Source organism: Hyperolius riggenbachi, chromosome 8 (genome assembly GCF_040937935.1).
Source record: "Hyperolius riggenbachi isolate aHypRig1 chromosome 8, aHypRig1.pri, whole genome shotgun sequence".
NCBI lineage: Eukaryota > Metazoa > Chordata > Amphibia > Anura > Hyperoliidae > Hyperolius > Hyperolius riggenbachi.
This window is the reverse complement of record NC_090653.1, coordinates 296,835,739-296,855,436: the sequence shown is the minus strand read 5'-3', so window position 1 is coordinate 296,855,436 and position 19,698 is coordinate 296,835,739. Positions and strand designations below refer to the sequence as shown.

The window sequence follows — 19,698 nt, the reverse complement described above, 5'->3', positions numbered from 1 at the left end:
CAGACGCAGCAATCACTGACTTCCCTCAGACAGTTGCAGCAATCACTGACTTCCCTCAGACAGACACAGCAATCACTGACTTCCCTCAGACAGACGCAGCAATCACTGACTTCCCTCAGACAGACGCAGCAATCACTGACTTCCCTCAGACAAATGCAGCAATCACTGACTTCCCTCAGACAGTTGCAGCAATCACTGACTTCCCTCATACAGACGCAGCAATCACTGACTTCCCTCAGACAAATGCAGCAATCACTGACTTCCCTCAGACAGTTGCAGCAATCACTGACTTCCCTCATACAGACGCAGCAATCACTGACTTCCCTCAGACAGAAAGAGCAATCACTGACTTCCCTCATACAGACGCAGCAATCACTGACTTCCCTCAGACAAATGCAGCAATCACTGACTTCCCTCAGACAGTTGCAGCAATCACTGACTTCCCTCATACAGACGCAGCAATCACTGACTTCCCTCAGACACATGCAGCAATCACTGACTTCCCTCATACAGATGCAGCAATCACTGACTTCCCTCATACAGATGCAGCAATCACTGACTTCCCTCAGACAGACGCAGCAATCACTGACTTCCCTCATACAGACGCAGCAATCACTGACTTCCCTCAGACAGACGCAGCAATCACTGACTTCCCTCATACAGACGCAGCAATCACTGACTTCCCTCAGACAGACGCAGCAATCACTGACTTCCCTCATACAGACGCAGCAATCACTGACTTCCCTCAGACAAACGCAGCAATCACTGACTCCCCTAATACAGACGCAGCAATCACTGACTTCCCTCAGACAGAAAGAGCAATCACTGACTTCCCTCAGACAGACGCAGCAATCACTGACTTCCCTCAGACAGACGCAGCAATCACTGACTTCCCTCAGACAGACGCAGCAATCACTGACTTCCCTCAGACAGACGCAGCAATCACTGACTTCCCTCAGACAGACGCAGCAATCACCGACTTCCCTCAGACAGACGCAGCAATCACTGACTTCCCTCATACAGACGCAGCAATCACTGACTTCCCTCATACAGATGCAGCAATCACTGACTTCCCTCAGACAGACGCAGCAATCACTGACTTCCCTCATACAGACGCAGCAATCACTGACTTCCCTCAGACAGACGCAGCAATCACTGACTTCCCTCAGACAAACGCAGCAATCACTGACTTCCCTCATACAGACGCAGCAATCACTGACTTCCCTCAGACAGACGCAGCAATCACTGACTTCCCTCAGACAAACGCAGCAATCACTGACTTCCCTCAGACAGACGCAGCAATCACTGACTTCCCTCAGACAGACGCAGCAATCACTCACTTCCCTCAGACAGACGCAGCAATCACTGACTTCCCTCAGACAGACGCAGCAATCACTGACTTCCCTCATACAGACGCAGCAATCACTGACTTCCCTCAGACAGACGCAGCAATCACTGACTTCCCTCAGACAAACGCAGCAATCACTGACTTCCCTCATACAGACGCAGCAATCACTGACTTCCCTCAGACAGACGCAGCAATCACTGACTTCCCTCAGACAGACGCAGCAATCACTGACTTCCCTCAGACAAATGCAGCAATCACTGACTTCCCTCAGACAAACGCAGCAATCACTGACTTCCCTCAGACAGACGCAGCAATCACTGACTTCCCTCAGACAGACGCAGCAATCACTGACTTCCCTCAGACAAACGCAGCAATCACTGACTTCCCTCAGACAGACGCAGCAATCACTGACTTCCCTCAGACAGACGCAGCAATCACTCACTTCCCTCAGACAGACGCAGCAATCACTGACTTCCCTCAGACAGACGCAGCAATCACTGACTTCCCTCATACAGACGCAGCAATCACTGACTTCCCTCAGACAGACGCAGCAATCACTGACTTCCCTCAGACAAACGCAGCAATCACTGACTTCCCTCATACAGACGCAGCAATCACTGACTTCCCTCAGACAGACGCAGCAATCACTGACTTCCCTCAGACAGACGCAGCAATCACTGACTTCCCTCAGACAAATGCAGCAATCACTGACTTCCCTCAGACAAACGCAGCAATCACTGACTTCCCTCAGACAGACGCAGCAATCACTGACTTCCCTCAGACAGACGCAGCAATCACTCACTTCCCTCAGACAGACGCAGCAATCACTGACTTCCCTCATACAGACGCAGCAATCACTGACTTCCCTCAGACAGACGCAGCAATCACTGACTTCCCTCAGACAGACGCAGCAATCACTGACTTCCCTCATACAGACGCAGCAATCACTGACTTCCCTCAGACAGACGCAGCAATCACTGACTTCCCTCAGACAAACGCAGCAATCACTGACTTCCCTCAGACAGAAAGAGCAATCACTGACTTCCCTCATACAGACGCAGCAATCACTGACTTCCCTCATACAGACGCAGCAATCACTGACTTCCCTCATACAGACGCAGCAATCACTGACTTCCCTCATACAGACGCAGCAATCACTGACTTCTCTCATACAGACGCAGCAATCACTGACTTCCCTCAGACAGACGCAGCAATCACTGACTTCCCTCATACAGACGCAGCAATCACTGACTTCCCTCAGACAAACGCAGCAATCACTGACTCCCCTAATACAGACGCAGCAATCACTGACTTCCCTCAGACAGACGCAGCAATCACTGACTTCCCTCAGACAGACGCAGCAATCACTGACTTCCCTCAGACAGTTGCAGCAATCACTGACTTCCCTCAGACAGACGCAGCAATCACTGACTTCCCTCAGACAGTTGCAGCAATCACTGACTTCCCTCAGACAAACGCAGCAATCACTGACTTCCCTCAGACAGACGCAGCAATCACTGACTTCCCTCAGACAGTTGCAGCAATCACTGACTTCCCTCAGACAAACGCAGCAATCACTGACTTCCCTCATACAGACGCAGCAATCACTGACTTCCCTCATACAGACGCAGCAATCACTGACTTCCCTCATACAGACGCAGCAATCACTGACTTCCCTCATACAGACGCAGCAATCACTGACTTCCCTCATACAGACGCAGCAATCACTGACTTCCCTCAGACAGACGCAGCAATCACTGACTTCCCTCATACAGACGCAGCAATCACTGACTTCCCTCAGACAAACGCAGCAATCACTGACTCCCCTAATACAGACGCAGCAATCACTGACTTCCCTCAGACAGACGCAGCAATCACTGACTTCCCTCAGACAGACGCAGCAATCACTGACTTCCCTCAGACAGTTGCAGCAATCACTGACTTCCCTCAGACAGACGCAGCAATCACTGACTTCCCTCAGACAGTTGCAGCAATCACTGACTTCCCTCAGACAAACGCAGCAATCACTGACTTCCCTCAGACAAATGCAGCAATCACTGACTTCCCTCAGACAGACGCAGCAATCACTGACTTCCCTCAGACAAACGCAGCAATCACTGACTTCCCTCAGACAGAAAGAGCAATCACTGACTTCCCTCAGACACATGCAGCAATCACTGACTTCCCTCAGACAGACGCAGCAATCACTGACTTCCCTCAGACAGACGCAGCAATCACTGACTTCCCTCAGACAGACGCAGCAATCACTGACTTCCCTCATACAGACGCAGCAATCACTGACTTCCCTCATACAGACGCAGCAATCACTGACTTCCCTCATACAGACGCAGCGATCACTGACTTCCCTCAGACAGACGCAGCAATCACTGACTTCCCTCAGACAAATGCAGCAATCACTGACTTCCCTCAGACAAACGCAGCAATCACTGACTTCCCTCAGACAGACGCAGCAATCACTGACTTCCCTCAGACAGACGCAGCAATCACTGACTTCCCTCATACAGACGCAGCGATCACTGACTTCCCTCAGACAGACGCAGCAATCACTGACTTCCCTCAGACAAATGCAGCAATCACTGACTTCCCTCAGACAAACGCAGCAATCACTGACTTCCCTCAGACAGACGCAGCAATCGCTGACTTCCCTCAGACAAACGCAGCAATCACTGACTTCCCTCAGACAGACGCAGCAATCACTGACTTCCCTCATACAGACGCAGCAATCACTGACTTCCCTCAGACAGACGCAGCAATCACTGACTTCCCTCAGACAAATGCAGCAATCGCTGACTTCCCTCAGACAAATGCAGCAATCACTGACTTCCCTCAGACAAATGCAGCAATCACTGACTTCCCTCAGACAAATGCAGCAATCACTGACTTCCCTCAGACAGTTGCAGCAATCACTGACTTCCCTCATACAGACGCAGCAATCACTGACTTCCCTCAGACAAACGCAGCAATCACTGACTTCCCTCAGACAAATGCAGCAATCACTGACTTCCCTCAGACAGTTGCAGCAATCACTGACTTCCCTCAGACAGACGCAGCAATCACTGACTTCCCTCAGACAGTTGCAGCAATCACTGACTTCCCTCAGACAGACACAGCAATCACTGACTTCCCTCAGACAGACGCAGCAATCACTGACTTCCCTCAGACAGACGCAGCAATCACTGACTTCCCTCAGACAAATGCAGCAATCACTGACTTCCCTCAGACAGTTGCAGCAATCACTGACTTCCCTCATACAGACGCAGCAATCACTGACTTCCCTCAGACAAATGCAGCAATCACTGACTTCCCTCAGACAGTTGCAGCAATCACTGACTTCCCTCATACAGACGCAGCAATCACTGACTTCCCTCAGACAGAAAGAGCAATCACTGACTTCCCTCATACAGACGCAGCAATCACTGACTTCCCTCAGACAAATGCAGCAATCACTGACTTCCCTCAGACAGTTGCAGCAATCACTGACTTCCCTCATACAGACGCAGCAATCACTGACTTCCCTCAGACACATGCAGCAATCACTGACTTCCCTCATACAGATGCAGCAATCACTGACTTCCCTCATACAGATGCAGCAATCACTGACTTCCCTCAGACAGACGCAGCAATCACTGACTTCCCTCATACAGACGCAGCAATCACTGACTTCCCTCAGACAGACGCAGCAATCACTGACTTCCCTCATACAGACGCAGCAATCACTGACTTCCCTCAGACAGACGCAGCAATCACTGACTTCCCTCATACAGACGCAGCAATCACTGACTTCCCTCAGACAAACGCAGCAATCACTGACTCCCCTAATACAGACGCAGCAATCACTGACTTCCCTCAGACAGAAAGAGCAATCACTGACTTCCCTCAGACAGACGCAGCAATCACTGACTTCCCTCAGACAGACGCAGCAATCACTGACTTCCCTCAGACAGACGCAGCAATCACTGACTTCCCTCAGACAGACGCAGCAATCACTGACTTCCCTCAGACAGACGCAGCAATCACCGACTTCCCTCAGACAGACGCAGCAATCACTGACTTCCCTCATACAGACGCAGCAATCACTGACTTCCCTCATACAGATGCAGCAATCACTGACTTCCCTCAGACAGACGCAGCAATCACTGACTTCCCTCATACAGACGCAGCAATCACTGACTTCCCTCAGACAGACGCAGCAATCACTGACTTCCCTCAGACAAACGCAGCAATCACTGACTTCCCTCATACAGACGCAGCAATCACTGACTTCCCTCAGACAGACGCAGCAATCACTGACTTCCCTCAGACAAACGCAGCAATCACTGACTTCCCTCAGACAGACGCAGCAATCACTGACTTCCCTCAGACAGACGCAGCAATCACTCACTTCCCTCAGACAGACGCAGCAATCACTGACTTCCCTCATACAGACGCAGCAATCACTGACTTCCCTCAGACAGACGCAGCAATCACTGACTTCCCTCAGACAGACGCAGCAATCACTGACTTCCCTCATACAGACGCAGCAATCACTGACTTCCCTCAGACAGACGCAGCAATCACTGACTTCCCTCAGACAAACGCAGCAATCACTGACTTCCCTCAGACAGAAAGAGCAATCACTGACTTCCCTCATACAGACGCAGCAATCACTGACTTCCCTCATACAGACGCAGCAATCACTGACTTCCCTCATACAGACGCAGCAATCACTGACTTCCCTCATACAGACGCAGCAATCACTGACTTCCCTCATACAGACGCAGCAATCACTGACTTCCCTCATACAGACGCAGCAATCACTGACTTCCCTCAGACAAACGCAGCAATCACTGACTTCCCTCAGACAAACGCAGCAATCACTGACTTCCCTCAGACAGACGCAGCAATCACTGACTTCCCTCAGACAGACGCAGCAATCACCGACTTCCCTCAGACAGACGCAGCAATCACTGACTTCCCTCATACAGACGCAGCAATCACTGACTTCCCTCATACAGACGCAGCAATCACTGACTTCCCTCAGACAGACGCAGCAATCACTGACTTCCCTCATACAGACGCAGCAATCACTGACTTCCCTCAGACAAACGCAGCAATCACTGACTCCCCTAATACAGACGCAGCAATCACTGACTTCCCTCAGACAGAAAGAGCAATCACTGACTTCCCTCAGACAAACGCAGCAATCACTGACTTCCCTCAGACAAACGCAGCAATCACTGACTCCCCTAATACAGACGCAGCAATCACTGACTTCCCTCAGACAGAAAGAGCAATCACTGACTTCCCTCAGACAAACGCAGCAATCACTGACTTCCCTCAGACAAACGCAGCAATCACTGACTTCCCTCAGACAGACGCAGCAATCACTGACTTCCCTCAGACAGACGCAGCAATCACCGACTTCCCTCAGACAGACGCAGCAATCACTGACTTCCCTCATACAGACGCAGCAATCACTGACTTCCCTCATACAGATGCAGCAATCACTGACTTCCCTCAGACAGACGCAGCAATCACTGACTTCCCTCATACAGACGCAGCAATCACTGACTTCCCTCAGACAGACGCAGCAATCACTGACTTCCCTCAGACAAACGCAGCAATCACTGACTTCCCTCATACAGACGCAGCAATCACTGACTTCCCTCAGACAGACGCAGCAATCACTGACTTCCCTCAGACAAACGCAGCAATCACTGACTTCCCTCAGACAGACGCAGCAATCACTGACTTCCCTCAGACAGACGCAGCAATCACTCACTTCCCTCAGACAGACGCAGCAATCACTGACTTCCCTCATACAGACGCAGCAATCACTGACTTCCCTCAGACAGACGCAGCAATCACTGACTTCCCTCAGACAGACGCAGCAATCACTGACTTCCCTCATACAGACGCAGCAATCACTGACTTCCCTCATACAGACGCAGCAATCACTGACTTCCCTCATACAGACGCAGTTATCACTGACTTCCCTCATACAGACGCAGCAATCACTGACTTCCCTCATACAGACGCAGCAATCACTGACTTCCCTCATACAGACGCAGTTATCACTGACTTCCCTCATACAGACGCAGCAATCACTGACTTCCCTCATACAGACACAGCAATCACTGACTTCCCTCATACAGAAGCAGCAATCACTGACTTTCCTCATACAGACGCAGCAATCACTGACTTCCCTCATACAGACGCAGCACTCACTGACTTCCCTCATACAGACGCAGTTATCACTGACTTCCCTCATACAGACGCAGCAATCACTGACTTCCCTCATACAGACGCAGCAATCACTGACTTCCATCATACAGACGCAGCAATCACTGACTTTCCTCAGACAGTTGGGGAAGTGGGTGCATGGGATACATGACCCCTGGAATGTTGCGTGTTTGTATGTTGGGGATATGTGACCTCTTTCATGAATGCTGTACGTTTCTATGTTGGGGAAAGTGGGGCACAGAATGTATGACCTCTTCCATGACCCAGTCACTGCTTCATACGGTAGTTAGAAGGAGCAGAGGGAAATGACGTAATGATGTTCCTCCATCCACCCCCGCTGCCAGATGTGTGATTACAGCATCGCATAGAAGGTCCACATACAGAGCTGCGGTTTCTGGCCACTTTCTTCTATGTATAAAAAAAGGAAGTTTCAGTAACGCAGCCAACTCTGTCTTCTACAGGGTGGGCCATTTATATGGATACACCTTAATAAAATGGGAATGGTTGGTGATATTAGCTTCATGTTTGTGGCACATTAGTATATGTGAGGGGGGAAACTTTTCAAGATGGGTGGTGACCATGGTGGCCATTTTGAAGTCGGACATTTTGAATCCAACTTTTGTTTTTTCAATAGGAAGAGGGTCATGTGACACCTCAAACTTATTGGGAATTTCACAAGAAAAACTATGGTGTGCTTGGTTTTAACGTTACTTTATTCTTTCATGAGTTATTTAAAAGTTTCTCTTTGTTTACAGCCATTGACAGGTCGTCAAGGTTGACACGTGAGGAGCGGACACAAATTGTGTTGATGTCTGGTGAACGCAGTAACCGGGTCATTGCAGCAGATTTCAATGCAAGACACCCTATGAGACCACCCATCTCCCATTCTACAGTTAGCAAACTGCTTGCTAAGTTTCATAAAACTGGTTCAGTGTTGGATTTGCCAAAATGTGGATGCATGACATCTGTCACTAATGTGGCATTAGTCGAACATCCCTTCGGCGGATATTAGCTACTCACAAAATTGGAACCGGACCCTCAGTTTACAGAGAAGATTTTGTTCAGTGATGAGGCAAACTTTTATGTAAAAAATGAAGTTAACAAACAAAACCACCGCTATCGGTCTGACACTAACCCACATCGGATAGATCCCTCCAAGACTGTTGGAACAAAAAAAATGATGGTATGGTGTGGTATATGGAGTATAAAGATAGTGGGGCCATTCTTCATCAATTGAAACCTCAAGGCCACTGAATATGCAAAATTGCTACATGATGATGTGTTTCCCTCTTTATGCACTGCAGCTGGCACGTTCCCTGAGTTTTTCCAACAAGATGGTGCACCACCACATTATGGGTGTCAGGTCCGAGCATTCCTAGATGAACAGTTTCCTGGCAAGTGGATTGGTTATCGTGGGCCAGTTGAATGGCCTTCAACGTCTCCCGATCTGACCCCCTTAGACTTATCTTTGGGGTCATCTGAAGGCAATTGTCTATGCTGTGAAGATACGAGATGTGCAGCACCTGAAACTACGGATACTGGAAGCCTGTGCTGGCATTTCTCCTGCGGTGTTGCTATCAGTGTGTGAGGAGTGGGAGAAGAGGGTACAGATACTGGAAGCCTGTGCTGGCATTTCTCCTGCAGTGTTGCTATCAGTGTGTGAGGAGTGGGAGAAGAGGGTACGGATACTGGAAGCCTGTGCTGGCATTTCTCCTGCGGTGTTGCAATCAGTGTGTGAAGAGTGGGAGAAGAGGGTACGGACACTGGAAGCCTGTACTGGCATTTCTCCTGCGGTGCTGCTATCAGTGTGTGAGGAGTGGGAGGAGAGGGTACGGATACTGGAAGCCTGTGCTGGCATTTCTCCTGCGGTGTTGCTATCAGTGTGTGAGGAGTGGGAGAAGAGGGTACAGATACTGGAAGCCTGTGCTGGCATTTCTCCAGCGGTGTTGCTATCAGTGTGTGAGGAGTGGGAGAAGAGGGTACAGATACTGGAAGCCTGTGCTGGCATTTCTCCTGCGGTGTTGCTATCAGTGTGTGAGGAGCGGGAGAAGAGGGTACGGATACTGGAAGCCTGTGCTAGCATTTCTCCTGCCGTGTTGCTATCAGTGTGTGAGGAGTGGGAGAAGAGGGTACGGATACTGGAAGCCTGTGCTGGCATTTCTCCTGCGGTGTTGCTATCAGTGTGTGAGGAGTGGGAGAAGAGGGTACGGATACTGGAAACCTGTGCTAGCATTTCTCCTGCCGTGTTGCTATCAGTGTGTGAGGAGTGGGAGAAGAGGCTACGGATACTGGAAGCCTGTGCTGGCATTTCTCCTGCAGGGTTGCTATCAGTGTGTGAGGAGTGGGAGAAGAGGGTACAGATACTGGAAGCCTGTGCTAGCATTTCTCCTGCAGTGTTGCTATCAGTGTGTGAGGAGTGGGAGAAGAGGGTACAGATACTGGAAGCCTGTGCTGGCATTTCTCCTGCAGGGTTGCTATCAGTGTGTGAGGAGTGGGAGAAGAGGGTACGGATACTGGAAGCCTGTGCTGGCATTTCTCCAGCGGTGTTGCTATCAGTGTGTGAGGAGTGGGAGAAGAGGGTACAGATACTGGAAGCCTGTGCTGGCATTTCTCCTGCGGTGCTGCTATCAGTGTGTGAGGAGTGGGAGAAGAGGGTACAGATACTGGAAGCCTGTGCTGGCATTTCTCCTGCGGTGTTGCTATCAGTGTGTGAGGAGTGGGAGAAGAGGGTACGGATACTGGAAGCCTGTGCTGGCATTTCTCCTGCGGTGTTGCTATCAGTGTGTGAGGAGTGGGAGAAGAGGGTACGGATACTGGAAGCCTGTGCTGGCATTTCTCCTGCGGTGTTGCTATCAGTGTGTGAAGAGTGGGAGAAGAGGGTACGGATACTGGAAGCCTGTGCTGGCATTTCTGCTGCGGTGTTGCTATCAGTGTGTGAGAAGTGGGAGAAGAGGGTAAGGATACTGAAAGCCTATGCTAGCATTTCTCCTGTGGTGCTGCTATCAGTGTGTGAAGAGTGGGAGAAGAGGGTACGGATACTGGAAGCCTGTGCTGGCATTTCTCCTGCGGTGTTGCTATCAGTGTGTGAAGAGTGGGAGAAGAGGGTACGGATACTGGAAGCCTGTGCTAGCATTTCTCCTGTGGTGCTGCTATCAGTGTGTGAGAAGTGGGAGAAGAGGGTACGGATACTGAAAGCCTGTGCTAGCATTTCTCCTGTGGTGCTGCTATCAGTGTGTGAAGAGTGGGAGAAGAGGGTACGGATACTGGAAGCCTGTGCTGGCATTTCTCCTGCGGTGTTGCTATCAGTGTGTGAGGAGTGGGAGAAGAGGGTACGGATACTGGAAGCCTGTGCTAGCATTTGTCCTGCGGTGTTGCTATCAGTGTGTGAGAAGTGGGAGAAGAGAGTACAGATACTGGAAGCCTGTGCTGGCATTTCTCCTGCGGTGTTGCTATCAGTGTGTGAGGAGTGGGAGAAGAGGGTACGGATATTGGAAGCCTGTGCTGGCATTTCTCCTGCGGTGCTGCTATCAGTGTGTGAGGAGTGGGAGAAGAAGGTATGGATACTGAAAGCCTGTGCTAGCATTTCTCCTGTGGTGCTGCTATCAGTGTGTGAGGAGTGGGAGAAGAGGGTACGGATACTGGAAGCCTGTGCTAGCATTTCTCCTGCGGTGTTGCTATCAGTGTGTGAGGAGTGGGAGAAGAGGGTACGGATACTGGAAGCCTGTGCTGGCATTTCTCCTGCGGTGTTGCTATCAGTGTGTGAGGAGTGGGAGAAGAGGGTACGGATACTGGAAGCCTGTGCTGGCATTTCTCCTGTGGTGCTGCTATCAGTGTGTGAGGAGTGGGAGGAGAGGGTACGAATACTGGAAGCCTGTGCTGGCATTTCTCCTGCGGTGTTGCTATCAGTGTGTGAGAAGTGGGAGAAGAGGGTACGGATACTGGAAGCCTGTGCTGGCATTTCTCCTGCGGTGCTGCTATCAGTGTGTGAGGAGTGGGAGAAGAGGGTACGGATACTGGAAGCCTGTGCTAGCATTTCTCCTGCGGTGTTGCTATCAGTGTGTGAGAAGTGGGAGAAGAGGGTACGGATACTGGAAGCCTGTGCTAGCATTTCTCCTGCAGTGTTGCTATCAGTGTGTGAGGAGTGGGAGAAGAGGGTACGGATACTGGAAGCCTGTGCTAGCATTTCTCCTGCGGTGTTGCTATCAGTGTGTGAGGAGTGGGAGAAGAAGGTACGGATACTGAAAGCCTGTGCTAGCATTTCTCCTGTGGTCTGCTATCAGTGTGTGAGGAGTGGGAGAAGAGGGTACGGATATTGGAAGCCTGTGCTGGCATTTCTCCTGCGGTGTTGCTATCAGTGTGTGAGGAGTGGGAGAAGAGGGTACGGATACTGAAAGCCTGTGCTAGCATTTCTCCTGTGGTGCTGCTATCAGTGTGTGAGGAGTGGGAGGAGAGGGTTGCATTGACAATCTAACACAACGGCCAGCACATTTTATAAGTGGTCAGAAACTTGTAAATAACTCATGAAAGAATAAAGTTACGTTAAAACCAAGCACACCATTGTTTAACTTGTTAAATTCCCAATAAGTTTGATGTGTCACAGGACCCTCTTCCTATTGAAAAAACAAAAGTTGGATTCAAATGGCCGCCATGGTCACCACCCATCTTGAAACGTTTACCCCCTCACATATACTAATGTGCCACAAACAGGAAGTTAATATCACCAACCATTCCCATTGTATTAAGGTGTATCCATATAAATAACACACCCTGTACTTTACAGTATTGAGAGGGACAGAGACCAGCTGAATGCTGAAATCCATTGCTGAAATGATGGAAAGGTGTCATTCAACAATCAATATCCTTCCACCACCAGACTTTACAGTTGGCACTGTGCGAGCAAACAGGAAGCCTTCCATCGAGCACACAGAAAACCACCTAGATGGCAAAGCACAATTCTCCTCTTTAGAGTTCAATAGTGATAAGGGATACAGAACGTTCTGCGATGACAGTCACGTGCAGCGAGATAGGCTGAGGTGATGCTGATCAGCCATGGAGATGAGGATGGGAACTTGCGTGTTTGCCCTTTCATGTGCCAGCTATCCTCACACCACCAAGGTTTCCATGTGGGCAAGTCTAGCAGGGCAGAAATATCTTAAAATGACTCGGTGGAATTGTGGAAGCTGCTTACAGTTCCACAATGAAGTCTGAACTTCTCTGCTATGACCAGAGTTTACATAAGGACACTAAGACTGATCGCTTGATGATAAATGACACTGAAATCAATAAGCAGGCTATATCTTGCAGTCCTACAGATTAATGTGTGTTATGTATGGCAGCACTGCAGTGCAGACACCAATAAGCAGTTACCAGTATGCTGTGCGAGTGGCTGTGAAATCTGCTGGAAGACAGAAAAGCAAAAAGCTTTTCCTCAACTTGTCCACTGAATGCCCCAATGCTATTCTCTCTTTGCATTGTTCAGCTCACATAACACAAGCCTGGCTATTGGATAACTGCTCCTCAGACACTCCCCTCCTCTCTGCTGCCTGCATGGAGTGATTTACCTCTGGTGATGTCACACCAGACAAGCCTGGCTTTTGGATATCTGCTCCTCACACACGCCCCTCCTCTCTGCTGCCTGCATGGAGTGATTTACCTCTGGTGATGTCACACCAGACAAGCCTGGCTTTTGGATATCTGCTCCTCACACACGCCCCTCCTCTCTGCTGCCTGCATGGAGTGATTTACCTCTGGTGATGTCACACCAGACAACCCCAGCTATTGGATAACTGCTCCTCACACACGCCCCTCCTCTCTGCTGCCTGCATGGAGTGATTTACCTCTGGTGATGTCACACCAGGCAAGCCTGGCTATTGGATAACTGCTCCTCACACATGGCCCCTCCTCTCTGCTGCCTGCATGGAGTGATTTACCTCTGGTGATGTCACACCAGACAACCCCAGCTATTGGATAACTGCTCCTCACACACGCCCCTCCTCTCTGCTGCCTGCATGGAGTGATTTACCTCTGGTGATGTCACACCAGACAACTCCAGCTATTGGATAACTGCTCCTCACACACGCCCCTCCTCTCTGCTGCCTGCATGGAGTGATTTACCTCTGGTGATGTCACACCAGACAAGCCCAGCTATTGGATAACTGGCCTCACACACGCCCCTCCTCTCTGCTGCCTGCATGGAATGATTTACCTCTGGTGATGTCACACCAGACAAGCCCGGCTATTGGACAACTGGTCAACTGCTCCTCACACATGTTCCTCCTCTCTGCTGCCAGCATGGAATGATTTACCTCTGGTGATGTCACACCAGACAAGCCCGGCTATTGGACAACTGCTCCTCACACACGCCCCTCCTCTCTGCTGCCAGCATGGAATGATTTACCTCTGGTGATGTCACACCAGACAAGCCTGGCTATTGGATAACTGCTCCTCACACATGCCCCTCCTCTCTGCTGCCTGCATGGAATGATTTACCTCTGGTGATGTCACACCAGACAAGCCTGGCTATTGGATAACTGCTCCTCACACATGCCCCTCCTCTCTGCTGCCTGCATGGAGTGATTTACCTCTGGTGATGTCACACCAGACAACCCCAGCTATTGGATAACTGCTCCTCACACATGCCCCTCCTCTCTGCTGCCTGCATGGAATGATTTACCTCTGGTGATGTCACACCAGACAAGCCCGGCTATTGGACAACTGCTCCTCACACATGGCCCCTCCTCACTGCTGCTTGCATGGAGTGATTTACCTCTGGTGATGTCACACCAGACAAGCCTGGCTATTGGATAACTGCTCCTCACACATGGCCCCTCCTCTCTGCTGCCTGCATGGAGTGATTTACCTCTGGTGATGTCACACCAGACAACCCCAGCTATTGGATAACTGCTCCTCACACACGCCCCTCCTCTCTGCTGCCTGCATGGAGTGAGTTACCTCTGGTGATGTCACACCAGACAAGCCTGGCTATTGGATAACTGCTCCTCACACATGCCCCTCCTCTCTGCTGCCTGCATGGAGTGATTTACCTCTGGTGATGTCACACCAGACAACCCCAGCTATTGGATAACTGCTCCTCACACACGCCCCTCCTCTCTGCTGCCTGCATGGAGTGATTTACCTCTGGTGATGTCACACCAGGCAAGCCTGGCTATTGGATAACTGCTCCTCACACATGGCCCCTCCTCTCTGCTGCCTGCATGGAGTGATTTACCTCTGGTGATATCACACCAGACAACCCCAGCTATTGGATAACTGCTCCTCACACACGCCCCTCCTCTCTGCTGCCTGCATGGAGTGATTTACCTCTGGTGATATCACACCAGACAACCCCAGCTATTGGATAACTGCTCCTCACACACGCCCCTCCTCTCTGCTGCCTGCATGGAGTGATTTACTTCTGGTGATATCACACCAGACAACCCCAGCTATTGGATAACTGCTCCTCACACACGCCCCTCCTCTCTGCTGCCTGCATGGAGTGATTTACCTCTGGTGATGTCACACCAGACAAGCCCAGCTATTGGATAACTGCTCCTCACACACGCCCCTCCTTTCTGCTGCCTGCATGGAATGACCTGTCTCTGGTGATGTCACATCCTTACAAACATGCCAAAACGGAGGGCACCATTTGCACAATAAATCATTTTAAAGGAAAAGCAAATATGATACTTTGCTTTTCTAGTTATAAAACCAGCTCATTGTAAAATCAAGATAAAGAGCAGTAATGTATAAAGTATCCGGGAAAGACCAATCAGAATGCAGCTTGTTGTGGACAGGTAGATGAAAGCTGACTTCTGATTGGCTGCTGTGCATTTCTGCAGAATATAAACCGCTCTAGGCCTAATTATCATGTGATTCTCGCCATGCTTATTATATGGAAGTCACTTATACAGCGCGGTGTTTCCATTATTCTCATAAATTTCCACCACGACACTGCGCTCACAGCTTCAGAGTTGTCTTGTTCAAAAGTTGTCACTCAAACATACAAGGGAAAACAAAGAGACATAGCATAATACTGTTTGGACTTATATCTCCTTCCCAAACACCATGTGCTCTAAATAATTTTCTAGTGTGCCTCCTCCGGCATGCAGGGTCTCACAGGTCCTCACCATATAGCGTGGCCGCCAAATCACAGACAGCTATACACATCTAATGTTACCACCGAATGTCACAGTGCTCTTCCTGCTATCCCAACCACCAGTACACGTGGACTCTCACCTATTCACATTGCCATCCACATTATAAGACAGCAAACTCGCTTATTGCATAGCCTCAACAGTCGTCTCCCCGCAGATGGATCCACATCAGAGCAGATAGTTCATAGCACCTATCAAACTGAAAGGCCTCTCATAGCGTAAAACCGTATGTTTATTTAAAAAATTAAAACAGAGTGCACTCACATGATCCGAAGTTTAACAAGCATAACATAAAATCAATGTCCTCCTCGCCAGCTCTCTCCACACCCGTAGCTCCGCCCTACGCGTTTCGTGCATGCGCACTCATCAGGGGCGTTGTTATGCTTGTTAAACTTCGGATCATGTGAGTGCACTCTGTTTTAATTTTTTAAATAAACATACGGTTTTACGCTATGAGAGGCCTTTCAGTTTGATAGGTGCTATGAACTATCTGCTCTGATGTGGATCCATCTGCGGGGAGACGACTGTTGAGGCTATGCAATAAGCGAGTTTGCTGTCTTATAATGTGGATGGCAATGTGAATAGGTGAGAGTCCACGTGTACTGGTGGTTGGGATAGCAGGAAGAGCACTGTGACATTCGGTGGTAACATTAGATGTGTATAGCTGTCTGTGATTTGGCGGCCACGCTATATGGTGAGGACCTGTGAGACCCTGCATGCCGGAGGAGGCACACTAGAAAATTATTTAGAGCACATGGTGTTTGGGAAGGAGATATAAGTCCAAACAGTATTATGCTATGTCTCTTTGTTTTCCCTTGTATGTTTGAGTGACAACTTTTGAACAAGACAACTCTGAAGCTGTGAGCGCAGTGTCGTGGTGGAAATTTATTGGAATACATCTTATGCTTGGTGACTGACGCTGCGATCCAGAGAACTCTTTTGCTGGTTAAGTAATAGACTGGTTAATGATACTACTAATACTGGGACATTAATTGAGTGAGCGCACGAATACATTGGTTTTCTTTCCATTATTCTCGCCATGCTTATTATATGGAAGTCACTTTATACAGCGCGGTGTTTCCATTGCGTGACGCGAGATATATGTACACTGTTATATCCCGATGTCATAGTAACGCGGAATACAACGCCGGCCGATTGCTGGAAGTAAGGAAAAAGGTTAGCTCAGCGCTTTCTTCTAAAGGATTACACAAACATATATTTTCGGTAATGGAGTTTCCGCAGAGCTGTAAGAGGGAAACGAATAGAGAAACGATAAACAGAAATCCATTATAGATCGGTGATACGTTCCACATGCAGCTCTGCGCCGCGTCTGTGGAGGATCTCGTTCCTGCAGGTCATGGGGCGGCCATAAGAAGACAGATTCCTCTCAGCAGCTCTCCTCGTCCAGACATTTCCTCACTGCTACAAGTGGCTTCTTCCGTTCGCATGATGTGAATGAACACAAAGACACTTATCTGGAGGGAGTGAAGAATACCCAACGCCCATGTACAATATTTATGGTTATTCTTTCAGTTGGAAGTAAAGAAGCTGCTTGTGGCAGCGATGAAATGCCTCAGAAGCCTGCGCTCACCAGTGAATTGACTAAACAAGGACAGAAGGAGTCTCCATACCTGGTTGAACCGTCTTGTGAAGGCCACTACGTTTGGGGCGAGGCTATGCTTCTCCTTCCTGTTCCACCCACAGCTGGCCAACTCCTGTAGACAGAAAACAAGCAAATCAGTTTACCCATCCACCACGATCACACAGGAAGACATTTTATGGCACCCAGGAGCATAGACAGGCAGATCATCACAGAATGGGGAATATATTCCTCTTTGTGCAGCAGGTTATTAGGGCCAGGTTATGTCTGCTTACTTGTGACATGACAGGGGGTCCTGTGAGTAATAACCAATGAGTCGCTCTAACTTCTCATAGTTCTTCCTTAATGTACTTGACAGTAGCCTGCTCCTGCATCCCGCCTAGGCTAAGGAAGGAGGAAGTGCTTCATAGCGGCATTCTGGGAAATGTACTAGACAGGAAGTGCCTGCTCCTGCATCCCGCCTAGGCTAAGGAAGGAGGAAGTGCTTCATAGCTGCATTCTGGGAAATGTACTAGACAGGAAGTGCCTGCTCCTGCATCCCGCCTAGGCTAAGGAAAAAGGAAATGCTTCATAGCGGCATTCTGGGAAATGTACTAGACAGGAAGTGCCTGCTCCTGCACCCCACCTAGGCTAAGGAAGGAGGAAGTGCTTCACAGCTGCATTCTGGGAAATGTAATAGACAGGAAGTGCCTGCTCCTGCACCCCGCCTAGGTTAAGGAAGGAGGAAGTGCTTCATAGCTGCATTCTGGGAAATGTACTAGACAGGAAGTGGCTGCTCCTGCACCCCGCCTAGGCTAAGGAAGGAGGAAGTGCTTCATAGCTGCATTCTGGGAAATGTACTAGACAGGAAGTGCCTGCCCCTGCATCCCGCCTAGGCTAAGGAAGGAGGAAGTGCTTCATAGCTGCATTCTGGGAAATGTACTAGACAGGAAGTGCCTTCTCCTGCACCCCGCCTAGGCTAAGGAAGGAGGAAGTGCCTCATAGCTGCATTCTGGGAAATGTACTAGACAGGAAGTGCCTGCTCCTGCACCCCGCCTAGGCTAAGGAAGTGCTTCATAGCTGCATTCTGGGAAACGTACTAGACAGGAAGTGCCTGCTCCTGCACCCCGCCTAAGCTAAGGAAGGAGGAAGTGCTTCATAGCTGCATTCTGGGAAATGTACTAGACAAGAAGTGCCTGCTCCTGCATCCCGCCTAGGCTAAGGAAGGAGGAAGTGCTTCAAAGCTGCATTCTGGGAAACGTACTAGACAGGAAGTGCCTGCTCCAGCACCCCGCCTAGGCTAAGGAAGGAGGAAGTGCTTCATAGCTGCATTCTGGGAAATGTACTAGACAGGAAGTGCCTGCTCCTGCATCCCGCCTAGGCTAAGGAAGGAGGAAGTTCTTCATAGCTGCATTCTGGGAAATGTACTAGACAGGAAGTGCCTGCTCCTGCACCACGCCTAGGCTAAGGAAGGAGGAAGTGCTTCATAGCTGCATTCTGGGAAATGTACTACACAGGAAGTGCCTGCTCCTGCACCCCGCCTAGGCTAAGGAAGAAGGAAGTGCTTCATAGCTGCATTCTGGGAAATGTACTATAAAGGAAGTGCCTGCTCCTGCACCCCGCCTAGGCTAAGGAAGAAGGAAATGCTTCATAGCTGCATTCTGGGAAATGTACTAGACAGTAGGTGCCTGCTCCTGCACCTCGCCTAGGCTAAGGAAGGAGGAAGTGCTTCATAGCTGCATTCTGGGAAATGTACTAGACAGGAAGTGCCTGCTTCTGCACCCCGCCTAGGGTAAGGAAGGAGAAAGTGCTTCATAGCTGCATTCTGGGAAATGTACTAGACAGGAAGTGCCTGCTCCTGCACCCCGCCTAGGCTAAGGAAGGAGGAAATGCTTCATAGCTGCATTCTGAGAAATGTACTAGAAAGGAAGTGCGTGCTCCTGCACCCCGCTTAGGCTAAGGACTGAGGAAGTGCTTCATAGGAGCATTCATGGAAATGTACTAGACAGGAAGTGCCTGCTCCTGCACCCCGCCTAGGCTAAGGAAGGAGGAAATGCTTCATAGCTGCATTCTGGGAAATGTACTAGACAGGAAGTGGCTGCTCCTGCATCCCGCCTAGGCTAAGGAAGGAGAAAGTGCTTCATAGCTGCATTCTGGGAAATGTACTAGACAGGAAGTGCCTGCTCCTGCACCCCGCTTAGGCTAAGGACTGAGGAAGTGCTTCATAGCTGCATTCTGGGAAATGTACTAGACAGGAAGTGCCTGCTCCTGCACCCCACTTAGGCTAAGGACTGAGCAAGTGCTTCATAGCTGCATTCTGGGAAATGTACTAGACAGGAAGTGCCTGCTCCTGCACCCCACCTAGGCTAAGGAAG

The 19,698-nt window shown here is 49.8% G+C and overlaps 1 protein-coding gene across 3 annotated transcripts in view; it reads right to left on the bottom strand.

Annotated features, from left to right (window-relative positions):
• Positions 1–19,698, bottom strand: part of RALGPS1 (Ral GEF with PH domain and SH3 binding motif 1) — a 574,444-nt gene that overhangs the window by 399,837 nt on the left and 154,909 nt on the right. For all 3 annotated transcript variants that reach the window (XM_068249198.1, XM_068249199.1, XM_068249200.1), the window contains exon 6: positions 17,376–17,459. In XM_068249198.1, the coding sequence (XP_068105299.1) occupies positions 17,376–17,459 (84 nt within the window). The remainder of the gene's footprint in view (positions 1–17,375; positions 17,460–19,698) is intronic.